The following is a 16,983-nucleotide window of genomic DNA, read 5'->3' on the forward strand; positions in this document are numbered from 1 at the left end:
AATCCCTATGAGAGTTATCAAGAATTTGGAAACTATTTTAAGTGGGTAAACTAGGGGCTCAGTCTGGATGAAAGGCTGTGTGAAAATAAGCTGATACGGTGAAGGGTATTTGGGGCTTTTTCTTAGCCTTCCCCAAGTGAAGACTAAAAGCTGGAAGACACAACGGTATTTTCTGGTTCTTATGTGCCTGGAATTAGCCTATTGTGCCTTAATTCTGATGACCGACATCACCTGCCTTTCTAGAGAGCCTACTGTTTCATCCGTCTAGATGGCAGGGTTCAATCACGTTTGACAACCTCTGCCTGCAAAATTTAATTCCTTCAGTCTTCAACTATTATCTTTTGATGTACCAACCTTAAACGTCTTAAGTATGGGACACTTCAAACATTTACAAAATATGTATTTTAACTTCTTTGATATAAATTCCAGGAATAAGAACTCTCCTCGGAGAATGCTCTGCCTCCCAAGAGTCATTTCAACTTGGGGACCTTTGGAGGAAGGGCCACTGTGACTTCTCTGATGGGACAGAGAGGGAGCGAGACCTTACTGGTAATTAGAGCCACAGGGAGAGAAACAGGACCAGTCTAGAACGAAACTGAGCTTCTCAGCTCCTATCTCACAAACTCCCTGGAGACTGCAGGTACGGGGTGTCAGGGCATTCCAACTTTCCCTGCCTGGGGAGGAGCTCGGGAGGCTGGGACGGAACGCAGCAGGCACTAAAGAAGCTACGGTAGGGACTCTGGTGTTGAAGAGCACCTTTGCAAGACGGACTCTTAAAAATGATCGCTGACATACCAGAGGATAACAAGTTTCGGAAGTGTATAAGCAACCATTTTTACTAAACGCTGTCTCCTTGCAGCGACTGTATGAACTGCACATGCCAGATACTACAGCTTTTAGTTAAACGGAATCCTAGGGCATGCATCTGCTCTTTGGGAGGTTTTTGTTTGTTTGTTTGTTTGAAGTAGAAAGAAATATTATCTATGTATGCAGAGAGTGAGAGGGAACAGAAAGAGAAAGAGATGGAGATTTGGGTGCCCTTTTTTCTCTTACGTTTTAAATAGATGTCTCTGAGCCAGCTCTGCTACATGGGACAGCTGTGAACAACTGCCCACTCCTCAAGAGGACTAACTAGTTAAATTTACAGACCAGTGTAGCTGCTTTATTATTTTTTTAAATACATTTTCTTTCAGTGACTATCCATGGTTCTAACCAGGTGAGACTCTGAATCTTTTATAGGGATAGAGTCTTGTTTTAGGAAGAACTTATAAAAACTCAATTCTCCTATCATCATCATCATCGTCGTCATCATCAGTCAGCAAACTACAGCCCATGGGCCAAATCCAGCCCAATGAATATCTGTGTAAATAAAGTTTTATTGGCATGGTAGCCATAACCATTTATGTACGTGTCATCTATGGGTGCTCTCATGCTCTGATGGCAGAGCTGAACAGCTGTGACAGCGACCGTGTGGCCCACAAAGCCTAAGACATGTACTATCTTACTAAAGCCTCTAAAGCAAAGTTAGCTGGCCTTTGACTTGAAATATAATGAGTAAAATACCAGCATCCACATAAATGTACTTGGATGAAAAATATTAGCTCCAGAAACATTAGAAGTTTTCGATTTTTTGAATTATCATCTCTTCTCGGAAATCCTACGCATGACTCAAGTATCGCCATAGGGTCAGAAGGGAGGGCGCTGAGCGCGCCTGAGCTGGCAGAGGTAACTTCTGTGCTAATTTTTTAAGTGCATTTTCTCTTAAGTCTATCAGACAAAAGTTGTCCAATTAATCTACATTCAAATCTGATTTTGCTGAATGATATTCCTGGCTTTTAAATCAATTTCCTGACATTCAATCCTTTACTGTAACTTCAGGCATGTGACAGTCCCATCTGACAAAGATTTCTGTCCCTTCGGTATACCTACAAATCCGCGTCATATTCTAAAATCTCAACGACACCAATGGTGTCTACTGGATACCGCTCCGTTACCATTTCTTTAAAATACGAATTCTACTGGAACACCCAATCTTCACTGCAACATACAGTATACAGATTTAAGACACTTGACGCCACGTTGTCTTTATTCAGCATTGCTGTTAAACTCTGGAAGTCAGGTTTGCTCGCTGCGTTATAATGAATGTCCTGCAGTGTTTCTGAAAGGGCAGCTTCGTGGGCTGACTTACCTCATGGCACCAGGGAAAGGGAGATTTAGAAAATGAAACTAGAGGAACAGGGGAACGGGGAAATAGTAACTCTAAATAAGAAATCGATTTATTAAAAAAAATAAAATAAAAAAGGAAAAAAAAAGCCAGTATCACCTGGTGAGCTTTCTTGCTCTAGAAATTTTGGACACAGGCAGTAGTGGAGAGAATTTCATGGTGGCCAATTATCTGAATCACAGAGAACCACCTGCTGGATGTTTTCTTATGGTGCAGCCTTGTCTCAACCCCACCGACGTCTACGCATGCCCTGCGGCCGGGTCAGAAGGGCCTCCCTTTCTCTCACTCATGCATTTGTCCGTCTGCTGTATGTGACTGTTTGCATGTCGTATAATGTAGCAGTGTTAGTAATTAGGGTTAGTTTTCATTTTATCGTATTTCATTCAAAATGGATGTGGAACTTACTGGCATACCTAGGCTGCAGCCCCATGCAAGCAAGCAAAAAGCAAAATATTGAAAATGGAAGGTAAAGGTAAACACTGGCTAGCAGGCAGCTAAACTCACCCTTTTGTACAGCCTATGGTCCACCAGGGGGCTTTAGACAGTAAAACAACACCAAAGAGCTATTAGCATGTGAGGGTCACAACAGAAACCTTATACATAGCTTTATTTCAACAACAACAACAAAGAGTATAAAGTGTTTCCTTTTTTGGAAAGAAAGAAAAGGAGGGGGTGATGGGGTGTGTGAAATGGGCAGGTAGGAAATTCACCAATTTATCGTGAAGTCTAAAAATGTGGGGGTCGTATGACTTAGCAAAATCCTTAAGAAATGGGACACTTCTTATTGATTCCTGAAGCCATTACCTACCTACCTCTTCTGAGAGGGTGTCATATGAGGTTTCTATTTTAATGCTTCTCAGGGACAGGTCACATGACAGTTTCTCTTAAAATAATATTCAGTACCCCAAAATGGAAACAGGGCTATGTTCATCCTGGGGAAAAGAGGAGCTCAGACTTTCGGTTCAACAGATCTTCAGGACACAAGGGTGGGAAGAAACTATGGATCTGACACAGGGGGCATACAAAGGTCATTAAAATTTGCCTGCACATTTCTCCTAACCTCTGAACTATTCCAGGGCAAGTAAGGAAGAGAGCCAGTCCAGGGGCCTTTATTTCATCCCAAACAATGAATAGGAATTCAGAGTCCAGAATCTGATGTTCTCTTCATAACAAACCTTCTTGGCACCCTCAAGAGTTTACTACTAGCTAAAATATGAAGCAGAGAAAGGTAATCATGAGCTTCTTCCCTACTGGTTTACAAAAAGAGAGCTCTGAAAACAAGAGCGAAAGGATTCCTTTGCCCGATTTACTCTTGGGGAGGGGGCAGCCTTTGATGCACGTATGTTTTGTTTAAATAGCTTACCCTCTCAACTCGCCCAGTGTAAACACAGCGCACAGCTTCGGACAAGAAAGAAGAGAAAAGGAGTGGGACTTTGTATCGGTTTTCTCGTAACAACCAAGGTCACACTACCTACAGGTGTTTTCAGAGCTTGAGGAGAAGACTAGGAGAAACAAGGAGAGTGCGACTTGTGAACATTCAGGTTTGTTCAAAGTGGTCTAAGAAAGAGCAATGTAAAGCTAATTTTCTTAAAAATAAAATCTTCCAGGAAGGCATTAACCGCAGTCTCGGCAGGACTGGATAGAATCTTCCTGTGTTTTTCATTTTGCAGGTCAGAGAGGAAAAGGAAGGAGGGAGTGTGAGCACATGTGAGAACCTCTGGAAAAGGGCCTAGGGAAGGCCCAGAGGTCTCACTGAACGGAGAAAATCAACTACCCTATTTGGCTGCAAGTACGGTCATGCTGGCAAAGGCAGGACTGAGCGGGCGAGAAGAGCCGGCCCCCGGGAAGGCTTGTAGGACTAATGTGATTATGTACAGGTGCTCACGTTGTCATCTGCGTTTCCTAACAAGACTTCCTAGTTGAGTGTCGACATTGAAATCTCATCGGCTAGCTAATTACGGGGGAAAAGACCCCACTCACTGCGTGGGAGAGAGCGAATGTGCTGCTGAGGCCTAGCTGGTGTATGTTAGCCGCTTTCAAGTAGCGTTCTAGTCAGAGAATTGCAAATACATCCTAAAGAGTATTCTTTTGCAAGTTTTTATTATTGTTAACGTGTGGCTCTGTGCACATTTCCTTTTAACATCACAGAAAAGAATTCTTTTGCAGACAGAAGGAAAAGTACAAATGGCCAGTTAACCCCTATTAAGTCTCCAAGTCAAAAGAGTTTCCAAGTTAGCAAGCAGACAGGTTAGGAGCCAGAAAAACTGAAGTAAAAGGGAGCCTCTGTGGGATCAAGTTGAACCCGGACACTCAGGCTTTAGGTACAACGAAACAGGAAGAGGAAACGAGACGTCAAAGAGCTTGCTTCCGAGTTTGGGTCTGCAAACCGCACTGCTCCCGATGTGCAGGGAAGCAGCGACACCACACAGGGTCATCGAAACACAGCTCAGAAGGCCACTGGGACAGATGTCAGACCAGAGTGCTCACCTAATCAAGAAAACCAAACGATCTCACCAGCTCCCCCCAGATCTAAGAGAAGAGCCTAGCATTCACAAAGGAAGCTCCAATTTGAGGAAACAAAGAGAAACCCCTTGAGCTGGCCTTGTGGGAAGCTGTCCTGTCTCCAGGGAAGGCCCCCGTCACAGGAGCCTGTTTTCTCCTCATTGAAAATGCACCTCTCAACTCAGACGGGTTCCCCTTCCTGCACATCTCCAGCAGAGGGCACCCGCTATTCAGCAGAAATCCTAAGTCGGAAAACCTGGATGGAGTCGGTGGTTTTCCATCCGTTCCCTGAGAACAGGAACTCTGTTTATTCTCTGTGTGGACGCACACGGGCACAGGGAGGGCTCGGAGAGAAGAGTGTGCTGCAGTGTCGCGTGGAAGTAAGAGGTGAAAGAGAAACGGGAATTAAAAGCTAGTCCCACTACGCTGTCCTCACACCCAAATTAAGACGGAAAGTCGCTGGCGTGAGTCTCCACGGCTTGCTATTTCCCATGTAGTCTGAGACAGGTACCTGGGTTCCGGAAGCACCAACTCAGTGCCTAGTTAGAGTTCTGCTCTCCTACGCGATTCGGGACGCTTACTCTGATGAGTGTCGGGGACTCGCTCTGCAGAGGCGGGCATGCGTGGTTAGGAGGGTCAGGGCTGTTCTACTGCTCTCGACGAGCACACTGTCTACATGAGGGGTAGGGTTACCTGTGGCGGCAGCGGCGGAGGAACCTCATTATTTTTCGAGCAGCTTGGTCCTGCTTTTTGGTTAGCAAACTGCTCCTGAAAAAGCCGGAATAGCAATGTCACGAGACGGTCCTGTGACGCTTGATGTGCGCATGCTGAAAACAGGTGAGCAGTGACAGAGGGCTTTTAATTAAACAGTTCACATAGCAAACCCAACAGCATGGGCAGGCCCGGGCCACGACAGAGATGGAAGGAGGGGACCCCTTCCCCTGGCCATGAGGGACACAGGGCCCAGGTCCAACATACGGTGACACTCAGCTGTCCTTTCACAACCCTTCATGAGCTCGTTTTGTGGAAGAAGGCATTCCGGCCTTAGACAGGCTTTCTCAGGGTCAAAGCTAATTCACCCGAGTCTGATTCTCTACTGAACTACTTCTGTTGGCGTATCTTACTGCGTTCAGAGTCCCCATCGCACTCTCAAAGATGAACTAGCTGGCCTCTGAGGTCTCACATGCAGGGACACTACAATTCAGACTGCCCAACGGGGTGCCCTCTCTGAACAGGAACTTGGGTCCTGCCAGCTTCCCACCCCAGCTGAAGTCAGGTGGGGCCACCAAAATAACTGAACGGGGGCAGGGGGGCAGGCTTGGAGAGAGAAGTTGCTAAACAGACAAAGATGGACTGACAGCGCGGGTATCACCACACGCAGTCACAGCATCTTGAGTGGTCAAGAAAGTCCCCGTGGCATGCGTGTCGCCCCAGACGTCGGGGCAGGGCCATTCTTTCCACGATGCCAGGGCTCTCTTCCCCAGACAGCTTCACCCCGCTGAAAGCTCAACCCACCTGAGCTTCTGTTGTACGATGACGGCTGTTCGGCGAGCCTGCCGTCTCTTGCCACACTTCTTATAACTCCGGTAATACTTCTGGATCAGCACAGCAGCGCGCCGGCTCTGCTGAAATTTTTTTTGTTCGTAGTAACTTCGGAATTTGCTCTGGATAAGGATGGCAGCCTGTGTCATCTTTTTATAAAGTGCATACTGCAGGGAGACAAGAACAAGCACACAGTAACAACAGGGGCCACACACGCCGCTGTGTCCTCGGAGCGCGCCAAGGGAGGGGGGGAAGGACACAAACGCCTTTTTCCCCTTTATCATCCTAGTCTCGGTTCTCGGTTCAATCATCAAAGAGGCAGACTAGGAAACCTTTTCACCTACCTCTATCCAAATGCTTTAAAATATTAGTTTACGGGTTGCTTTCAGACATTGTATTGCTTTAAATGTGCTTTTCCCCCAAAATAGAAAATATTTTGCTCTTATTGAAAAAAAAATTTTTAATAGCAATTATGTGTAGACGTTTAGGAATAATAAAAACATTTAGACAGCACGACTGAAATGTTTAAGATTCATATTTACTATCCAATTTCGAAATATTTTAAAATAACCTTTTTTATGCATCCCGATCACCACCACACACAAGCCCGCTAAGAGCAGTCAGTAGCTGATTCCTAACTACTGTTCCGTAGGACACATTTCTGAGTTGCAAGGTCCCAAATACAAGGCTTATCATGAAACGCTGACACCTTTAAGACATTTAACCTGCAAAAGATTAACACTCATAAGACCGACACAGGGGTGAAGCCATGAAACCGGGAAAAGTGTCACAGAACCAGGGCCTGCTCGGGAGCTGGCGCCAGCAGCCCTCCGCCCGCCTGCTGCACCGCACGAGGGAGGGATGAAGGCACGGGGGCAGGAGCTCTCCTCCATTTCCGTCCCCAGGCACTAAAAATGCAGAGCTCTCCATATTTAAAAAATGCGATGTCCAAACTGCTAATGAAATAGAATAGGACTCTGGGGACAAGAAGTCACAAGGAAGCACTGTGCTTGCAAGAAGGCAACTTACCATCACGGAGAAAAATACTCCTGAGAAAACCCCTGTGCCTAAGTACATCTCTGCCTGTACGAGCTGGAGCGAGGGGAGGGAACTGACTTCTCAGAATGTTCAAGACACAAGACCCTTGTGCAAGATTCCTCTTTAGTCTCGTCTGACCTGTTTTCCATTTTCATTTGCCCCAAAATATTTTCAGACAGCCTGTATCCTACAGAGCTGCTATGGTTTTCATCCCCTTGGCCGGTGCGCACTGCACATTCAGAAACTGCCCGGCCACAGTGAGGCATGCACACCAGGAGGAAGGGAAATGCACTAAGTGGCTCACTGCGCTCACAGGAATTGGCTTGAATGGATTCTTTAGATTGACGTGACCGAGAAAATGTCCAATGACTTAATGCCAAAACCCACTCCAACTGAATAACCACGTGGTCCCCAGAGATGCACTGTGGTTAGGTGGCCTGGCAAGGGGAGTGCGCCTGTTTCCTGACCCTGACGTCTTAATGGCCCCTTCTTGTAGCTGGTGATGGGTGTGAAGTTTGTGACTCTGGTGGAATGGTTTGTGAGGGGACTTGGGTGTCATTACCTTCAAGGCTATCCATGTCAGCTTGGGGAGAAACAGAAAATACAAGATTAATGTTAGATTGCTGAATAGAAGGAAATTAAAAACCAGAACCAATAAAACTCCCAACCAGAAAAAAAAAAAAAGTCAATCTGGCTACATTAATGCCTTCCATCTTCCAAAATACTTGTCTTATACTTGTCAGTATTTCAAAAAAAAATCATGCCTTCTGTTTTCCTGGTTGTAGACAACACTTCTCTGGGAGGGGATTTTAAAAACCAAAACCAAAACCAAGACTCATCTTTTGGAATAAATACGTGTTGTAATCACAGACTTGAACCTTTGACTGTGTGTCTTGCTTGTGCTAACATGAGGACAGAGCCAGGTACCGTGGTGCCAGCGTTTACACAATAAACCTTCATTTTCTGGGATCATGAACTCAATGGGCTAGAAGCTGAAGACTCCTCCCAACCCCCCCTTCACTAGCAGGGCTTACTCTGAGAGAAACTCAAGAACATGGCAACCTATACCAGAAATCGAAGTGAGCCCTGCCTCATAACAGAACACACTACCACACTTCCGTATGACTACTACACATCTCAGCACGTATTATTCCTTAAGTAAAAGTTTAAAACCTACCTAGAGCACTGTCCCCTGACAGGTTCTAGAATCTACTGACAGGCCTGAACTTTATCATATGGGCCAGTGTAACTCAATTAGGCAAGTTTTTATATTTTCTAACCACCCAGGTGGTTAAGAAAATCTAATATTGACTTAATTTCTCTGAGCCTCAGCCTCTTCATTGTAAAAGGACATAAACCTGTTTATTGCCAGTAATTGTAAGGAGTAGATGTGATGAGATGATGTGGGCCGCAAGGTCTAGTACATCCTCGGGGCCCCATGCACATTAGTTCCCTTTCCCACGTGAGAGCAGTTAGGTAACCTTACACGGTGTTTTGGAAACAGTTACACTGCGCGAAAGAACACTGAGGTATCCTCCCTGCATCTCTTAACTAAGGAATGCAAAAGCCGTTTAAGATGCTGTGGGTGTCTTAAGATATTTTGGAGATATTTCTTCCAAGTCTTCATTCGAAAATGGATAGGAAGGAAGCTAAAAGAAAAAGTGGCTTGAGAGTAGATAATTTCTATAAGTCAAGGTCAAAGATAACTGCCATTATTTCATTTGCTCCCTAGAGCTCTTCAATGACTCCAGATACAATTACTGGAACACAGTGCCTCACTTCAGACAAAGAATTTTCTCTGGTCAGACCAATATCTCAGGTGGGTCATAATACCGAAAGGCCGACAATCTGAACAGACATTATTTTGTGACATAAGTTTAATTACAGATGGTTTTTTGGTTCGTTTTTTACCCCCTGCTCTGGAACATTTCCCTCTGGTTTTTGGTCAACGTAATCCAAAGTCAGTGTTCGAATCAGGTCCTGGACACAGTGCTCTCTGGCCAGACCACATGCTAGAATCCCCGGGGACCTGTGCTGTTTGGACAAGGAGCACTTCCTACTGCAACCCAAAGCTGTGGTTTACCTGTTTATATTTTCTGTAACAACGCTGAATGACAGCGGCAGCCACTTCCTGCTGCTCCCGCAAGGGTCGGCCCTGCAGGGCAAAGTGAAGGAAAAACACGGCTTAGTGTAAGAAATAACAATTTGGGAAAAGAAATGTCAACTTTCTTCAGACTTAAATAGAATTACTCCTCATTTGTAACTTTCTCTGAGGCCCCCAGGTTTACTAAAATACAGCGATAATTAATGATAAGTAGAAATTAGGAAAAATGAATTTACAGAATAAATCTCTGATTCTTGCTTCTAAATAGAACTATGATATTTGGATGTTAGGAGGTCCAAAAATATTCGTTTTCCAAGTATTTAACAAATCAGGTATTGTAGACATGCTGCCAGATTTCCACTGTCTTTCCTAATATAACCCCAACTTCTCCAACTTTGGGATCGATGATTATTGGCTTTTAACACCTTCTCGGGGTGGTCAAAGACACCTTTGAGAATCTGTGGAAGGCCACAGACCGTCTGCCACCAAAAATGCACACACAAGCTTTAGCATAAAATTTCAGGAGTTCATGGGCTGCCTACAGTCCCAGTCCCTTAAGAACTCCTGCTTTAGGTTATAGATTCCTGTGGCAGAAGTATCAACTTCCTCTATACTAACTAAATAATAAATATCCATTATCATCACCAAGAATAAATTGAGGTGGTGATAACTATCACCCTACTGGTTAGTTTTATTTCCCTAAAGCATCTAAAAATTATTAATATTTCATGTGACATAATAATTCCAAATAACAATTCTACAGACTCAGCAAAAAAAAAAAAAGCATAAGTTTTGGTTTGGATGATTCTGACTTCTGTCTGTGTTCCCTGATCTTACAAATGTCACATCAGGACTCTGTTCTACTTTACCTTGTATTTCCGGAAAGCAGTCTGGACGAGTCTGGCGGCTTCATAGAGTTCTCTCTGCTCGTGATCAGACAGAGTTAGCTGAGCAAATTCATTCTCGACCTTCTCACTGGTAGACGCACTCAGGAATTCCGACCAATCTGCTGCTGAGGGAAGGCTGGGTTTCTCAAAAGCTATTTCACTGACTGGGGAGCCAACCGGGCTCAAGCTGGTATTAGAAGAAGGGGTTAGAGGTTCGTTATATGCACTTCTGAAACAAGAGGAGACACAAGGGAGAGAGACTGGTGATTGATCTGCACGACCCATTATATACTGCTGAGAAAGGAGACAAGGGCCACTGCGCGCTATTAAGAATATGCCTTCATTCGGTCAAGTTGCTGAACGTATTCCGTACTTTAACTGTCCTTCAGGTAGTAAGTTCCTACTGAGTACCTATTATGAGTTTAGCACTATGCTAAATACGAAACCCACTGAAGATGCTGTCTGGCCCTTGTGAAACTTCAGTTGAATTGTGGCGAAACATCATGGGACATGACCTCACATATGCTACAAGGGGAGAAAAGTCACAGAAGAGGTGAGGACATGAGCAGGGACCTGAAAGTGGTGAAGGAACTTGTCCCCATGTTTCCTTCCTTCCTGCACGAGGGCTCCTATTACACAGCATTCATCAGATCTAATTGGCCTCCCACGCCTCCCGTTGAGCCTGGGAATTTATGCCGGTCAGTGACCCACGGACATCCACTGACCTGATCTGGGTAGCGCTTGGCAGACGATCGACATCGGCTAGGTAACTGGCCAGCCAGCTCATGGTACTGCTGATGGTGGCAGTGTCTGTTCTTTCCAGTGCCGAGGGCTCCGTGGGCACAAAACTCTCCTGCTTGATTCGATCAGGTGTGGCTTCGATGATGTGCTCTGCCAAGGTCATCATGTTCACCTGGAATCCAGAGTTCACCAAACAGGTTAAGAGGGAACCTTAGAAGTTATCCAGCACCCCCCACCCACGGGAAGAAAAAAGCAGGGTGGGCAGCCTTCTACCTCAATCCAGTGCACCCCAATATCACTGTAAGTTTTATACCATTCAGCCAAATATGCTGAGACCTGATTCTCTCCAAAAATCATAGTCTGGCCAAAAACCTTCAGTCAAGTCTTAGAGAACTTCTGCCTTGTGCCTACTCTCTGTTCAGCTGGGACCAGCTATTTAATGATACTGTGGGCAGTTCTTCAGCAAGTTGTCACGTTACCATGGTGATGCTGCAGGTTACCTAAAGGATGGTCACCCCCGACCTTGGCCTTGCCTAGAGACCCCCAGTCCTGTAGAGGGCAGCAGTGAGCCAATGTGAGGGGCCAGCTCAAGGTTGACACAAACCAGTTAGATAATCCTCTTCTTGACCTCCCACCTTCCTGCACACTGAGAGGAGGATATGGGACCCACTTCTGGACGAGACTCTACAGACATCTGCTGCGGGGTTTGGGGCAAAAACTTTTTTTTTAATTTTTAAAAAGATTTTAGTTGTTTGTCAGAGAGAGAGAGAGAGAACACAAACAAGCAGGGGGAGTGGCAGGCAGAGGGAGAAGCAGGCTCCTCGCGGAGCAGGGAGCCTGACGCAGGACTCAGTCCCAGCACCCTGGGATCATGACCTGAGCCGAAGGCAGACGCTTAACCGACTGAGCCACACAGGCGTCTCGGGGCAAAGCTTTTGCTTTCCTGATGAACAGTATTGATGCCCTTGACTCTTCCCCTCTTCTTCCTGCCTTGACTCCAAACAAGTTCCAGCACCCACATTGTAACCGTAAGGAAACAAGAATCAAGAGGAATTGTCGCCAAAAAGAACAAAAAGTTCAGGGAAAAGTCTGGGCCCGTTGGCATCACTGAGCAAATCAACCTCTGGACTTCTTGTCATGTGAGAAAAATCAATCATTTGTTACTAAACCACTCTAGTTAGGGGGCTGATACTTGCACCCCAAGTACATTCCTAATAGATAGAATTAGGAATCCCCAGGGCTTAGTCTGCATTGCCACAAATTTAATTAGACTTGGAGATACGGCCTTGTTTTTAAAGACTTCCTTGCATGTTTCTTGAAAATAGAAATTAAAATAATAGCAGTTTAAGCTTTTAAGTGAATTGAAAGTATTCTGAAAGGACCCATACAAAGGTGGCAAAATGCTTATCTTAAACAACGTGAATGAGCCTCCCAACAGTATGCTAAGTGCAAGAAGCCAGACACGGAAGCCTGCAAAGTTCAGGAGGCTGTTTATATGAAATTTCCAGAAAAAGCAAAACTCAGGGGAAAGCAATCAGATCGGTGGTTGCCTAGGGCTGGGAGGCGAGCAGAGATGACTGCAAACGGGCACGGGAAACTTTCCGGGGGTCACAGCGGTGCTCTAAAGGGCACCGAGGGGATGGCCGCACAGCTGCACACACTAGCATTCATCACACGAAGCACTCGGGGTGAACTTTATGGGATGTGACGTATACCTCAATGAAGCTGTTAAAAACACGTATCTTGGGTAATTTTCTAACTTTTCAACAAACAAGAATGGTTCTTGTAATAGGAATAAAAATGAACAAAATATTGCAGGCTTTCCTTTTCCTCCATATAAGCCCCTTGATTCGTGACTCAAGCAGCAAGAAGTCCTAGCCTGATACCTTTTCCATGAAAGTATTCAAATATTTTATTAAAAGCAAAGTGGAATTTCTGGAGACTGAAGGCTATAACTTTACAGTCACCCCCCCCCCCAAAGTCCTTCATTTTATGAACACGTATCAGTGTGAGAACACCACCACATCACCACGGTCCACACGCTGGGCGACCACACACACTTTTTACTGTGCTGGCTGCAAAAACAATAACATTCTAAGCAGTGGGACCTAAAAAGTCACGTCATTTGCTTCTCAACTTCTTGTATTGTGGTCGGAGAAGATAGCTTTTAAATGTGCAGCTTTGGATTTTTGTTTAAATTCCCGTCGTGTTCTAACGTATGAGCAATTTTCACGCATGTGGCTAGGATACCTGAAAGGAGAAATCATCTGTATAGTTGCTAAGTGTATGAATTACGTACATCTGCGTAATTACATAAAGCATATCCCGCATTAACTCTATCACATATACTAAATATACCTACGAAAGCCAGCTTTCTAATAGCCTTGTTCCGTGTTTTCACATCCTTCCTGCAGCTATTCACGCTGACAAATTCTGAGATAAATGTCAGTCTCACACTATGATTATGAGTGTGGCTCCACATTGCTTTGTATTCACTGGTTTTCGTTTTAGTATCCAGAGGCTGTTGATGGGTGGTATCTTCTTGACAAATGATCCCTACATACTGTTTGCCTTAAACTGTACTTTGTATCGTTTTTCTCTTTACACTCATTTGTCTATTCATCTTTGCCCATGGTTTCCTTTTCCTTCTCTCTGTGTCATCTCATTTTAGTTCTTTTACAAGCAGCATATAGTATGTTTTGCCTTTTTTAAAATCCAATCTGAGAATCTTTTAATAGAATTGCTAGTTAGCAAAGTGGGAATGAATCATGTTTGAAAATATTCCTACAATATTACGTTTTCTGTTTATTATTTCTGTTGCTTCACTTATACTTTTTACCATTCCTGAACTTTTCCCAAATGGGCCCCAATTCCCTTTTCCCTCCTTCGATGACTTAGAAAGTCTGTAGCCTGTATTTATGCCATCTATTAACCTGACATTCCTAACAAGCTTATTTCAGTCTACGCTTATCAATAATACAAGTGGAACAAAATCTGTGATCTTCCCCAAGTAAGATCTTTAACACCCTGCTTTAATACCCTTCACCTTCATTTCCCTACCTCCCTAGTTTTATTAAAATAATAAGAATATTAGTTCTAAAATAGGATTCCTCCTATATTTAAAGCATCCCTTCTTAACAAGTGCCCTTTGTGGGGCGCCTGGGTGGCACAGCGGTTAAGCGTCTGCCTTCGGCTCAGGGCGTGATCCCGGCGTTATGGGATCGAGCCCCACATTAGGCTCCTCCGCTTTGAGCCTGCTTCTTCCTCTCCCACTCCCCCTGCTTGTGTTCCCTCTCTCGCTGGCTGTCTCTATCTCTGTCGAATAAATAAATAAATAAAATCTTAAAACAAACAAACAAACAAAAAAAAAAAAACAAGTGCCCTTTGTGTACGGTCACACTATCAAGTCCTCAGACGTATCAGTTTTACCGGTTTACTGTCCACTCCTCCCTGAACTCTGGCTCGAATTACTTATTTCTTGTATTACTTATTTTTCATTATTTTTTCATTTGGCTGAATACTTCTTGAGACTGTTGCTTTTTCACAGGTAGATGCTCTTAAGATAGCAAAATATTACTCTCTCAAGGCTCAGTGAAAATGTAAAGTAGAACTTTTAGGTTATTTTGTATTTCCTGCATCAATCCCATTTTGGCAAAGGCCAACTGCTATAAAGCTCTGCCATCCAATGGTTATTTAAACTTAAATTAATCGAACTTACGTAAAATCAGAAATCCAGTTCCTGAGTCACACCGGCTACGTTTTCTGCTATGGAGACCGAAAAGTGGCCAGTGGCTACCACGATGGGCAGTACAGACACAGAATGTTTCCATCACGGCAGAGAGCTCCAGTGAACGGCACTGGCTTTCACAGTCTGGTGATTTACTATGTTTACATTTATAAATATTGTCCTAGATTGCTTAGTATTGCTATGCGGTATGGCCAAATCCAGCCAGCTTCCTGTTTGTGTAAATAAAGTTTTATTGGCACATAGCCACACTCATTCATTCAATATTTTATAAGGTCGCCTTTGTGCTGTAAAGGCAGATTAAATAGTCATGACAGTCTATATGGCCCACAAAGCCTAAAATATTTACCATTTGGCCCTTTAAAGATTCCAATCAAATTCTTTGATTTCCCTGGCAGGCCTCCCCACAACTGCAATGGTTGGCAGGTAAGTAATGGAGCCCCCACCCTACCCTTCTCTCTCTGAGCTAACAGCAGGGGTGACAGGAAGGGGGCCCTGGGATGAAGAGGAGCCACTCAGCAATGGGACCTCTCCCTAGGAATGCTGGGCAGGATAGGGGCTCTCCAGGCCCCTCCCTCCTGTGGCATTTCTATAGGCTTGGTTCTCTACTGAATTTTTCATGGGAGTTTTTTCCCTGTTACATTTATTTTGGGTTATACAGGAACTAGGAAAGAGAGGAAGTCAAATTCATACTCTTTGGCTGCTCATTAGGTCCTCACCTATGCAGTACTGTTTATTTAATGGAATTTGCCTGCTTATTAGCTTAACCTCCAGTTTACTGCAGTATATACTCTCTTAATCTATTGCAAGTTTAATGCCTCACCAGAATTCTGGAGTTTCTAGGTTTATTATAAGGACAGTCAATCATCAGCTTTAGGGATATTTCACTGCACCTCGAGGGCCTCACACCACATACGCCTTTACAATGGCAGATGACAGCTGTGCTCAACAAATCACTTAGGTCATTCAAATTATATCCACAGGCCTCCTATTCTAGCGATGATCGATGATCAGGCCATGACTCTTGTTAAACTTGTACTTAAAATAGGAAGTCAGTCTCCCTGGACCAGGAGGGAAGCAGAAGACCACCACAGGGCCCTGGGCGAGTTCCAAGGAGCTGGTGTGAAGAAGGAAGGCTTTGCTGAGACCCAGGTCACTGGTGTTCAGGCCCTAGTCACAACTTTTGAGTCACTGGATGAAAATGTGGCCCAGGCAAAGAAGATACTCCAACATTCTTACGCATAAGACTGCACTTCTAACCCTTTGCTGGTGAGCAAATCACATGGCCTGGGGGAACAGGCTGTAAAGATGGAGGGAGCGACGACAGACGCCCAGGCCTCTGCGGGCTTACCTTGTCCACGCTTACCTGTATATCGTCCATGGGCTGTGAGCATTCTGCGCTCTCCGCACTATCGCGGTAGGACCCCATCTCTGTATTCACCACCTCTCTGTTAGCCATCATCAGGACACTCATTGGTTCCCGTGGACGCACCTGTGAAGGTGCTGCATCCTTTCCTACACTGGTCCCCTTCGGATTTCCAGTCACCTGTACTGTAGACACACCAATGTAAAGATCTTTGGAATTCCACTTTACTACAGGCTGAGATCCAGAGGCTTGGAATCCTGCAGTCTCTGGAGTGGGAGGGGAGGTTTCCCGGATGCAGTCCCTCACTCCTTCACTGGGGCTGATTGTCTCGGGGACACACTGCTTAGAACTAGGGCTCTGCTTCCTGATATTTGGCTGTTCCAGACTCAGTGCAGTGGAGAGCAGCTTCTCCTGCCTTGCCTGGAAGTACTCAGGGTTCAATTTATGCTTTTTGGGAGCTGGATAATCTTTGTGGCTCTCACTGCTGTAGTAATTAGAGGGTTCAGAACGAGGTCTTCTCAGCTCTGAAAAGTACAGTAGAAAGGATAGTCAGGACAGGCGATAAAATTAGGAATCCTAAAGAATTAACACTTTCTCTATGCCTGGGAGACACAAAGTGCAAAGCCGGAACTCAAGACACGTCCCTAACATTTAAATATTCCCCAGCAGCATATACTGTATTCAGATAGTCCTCCTCCAAAATTTGTGTTTCTTTCTTGAACGGACACAGATTTTTTTTTTTTTTTTTTGCTACTCTCTGCATTTATTTTTGGGAGGGGTAGGGGGGAAGCAGTAGGCATTCTTATAGCTCAAAGAAAAATCAGAAACATAAAA

General features: G+C 44.7%; 1 protein-coding gene across 7 annotated transcripts in view; it reads right to left on the minus strand.

Moving 5' to 3' along the window:
- CAMTA1 (calmodulin binding transcription activator 1) overlaps positions 1–16,983 on the minus strand; it is a 681,426-nt gene that overhangs the window by 9,494 nt on the left and 654,949 nt on the right. For 3 of the 7 annotated variants that reach the window (XM_087858385.1, XM_087858382.1, XM_045803562.2), the window contains 6 exons: positions 16,150–16,673; positions 11,023–11,210; positions 10,280–10,526; positions 9,390–9,461; positions 6,242–6,435; positions 5,420–5,494 (listed from right to left, as the gene is read on the minus strand). In XM_087858385.1, coding sequence (XP_087714511.1) covers positions 5,420–5,494; positions 6,242–6,435; positions 9,390–9,461; positions 10,280–10,526; positions 11,023–11,210; positions 16,150–16,673 — 1,300 coding nt within the window. Of the gene's footprint in view, positions 1–2,728; positions 2,760–5,419; positions 5,495–6,241; positions 6,436–9,389; positions 9,462–10,279; positions 10,527–11,022; positions 11,211–16,149; positions 16,674–16,983 lie in introns of all 7 variants that reach the window. The other 4 variants (XM_087858384.1, XM_087858387.1, XM_045803561.2 and 1 more) reach the window with 4 other exon arrangements.

Source organism: Ursus americanus, chromosome 33, assembly GCF_024610735.1.
Source record: "Ursus americanus isolate L20-20 chromosome 33, mUrsAme1.1.p, whole genome shotgun sequence".
Lineage (NCBI taxonomy): Eukaryota > Metazoa > Chordata > Mammalia > Carnivora > Ursidae > Ursus > Ursus americanus.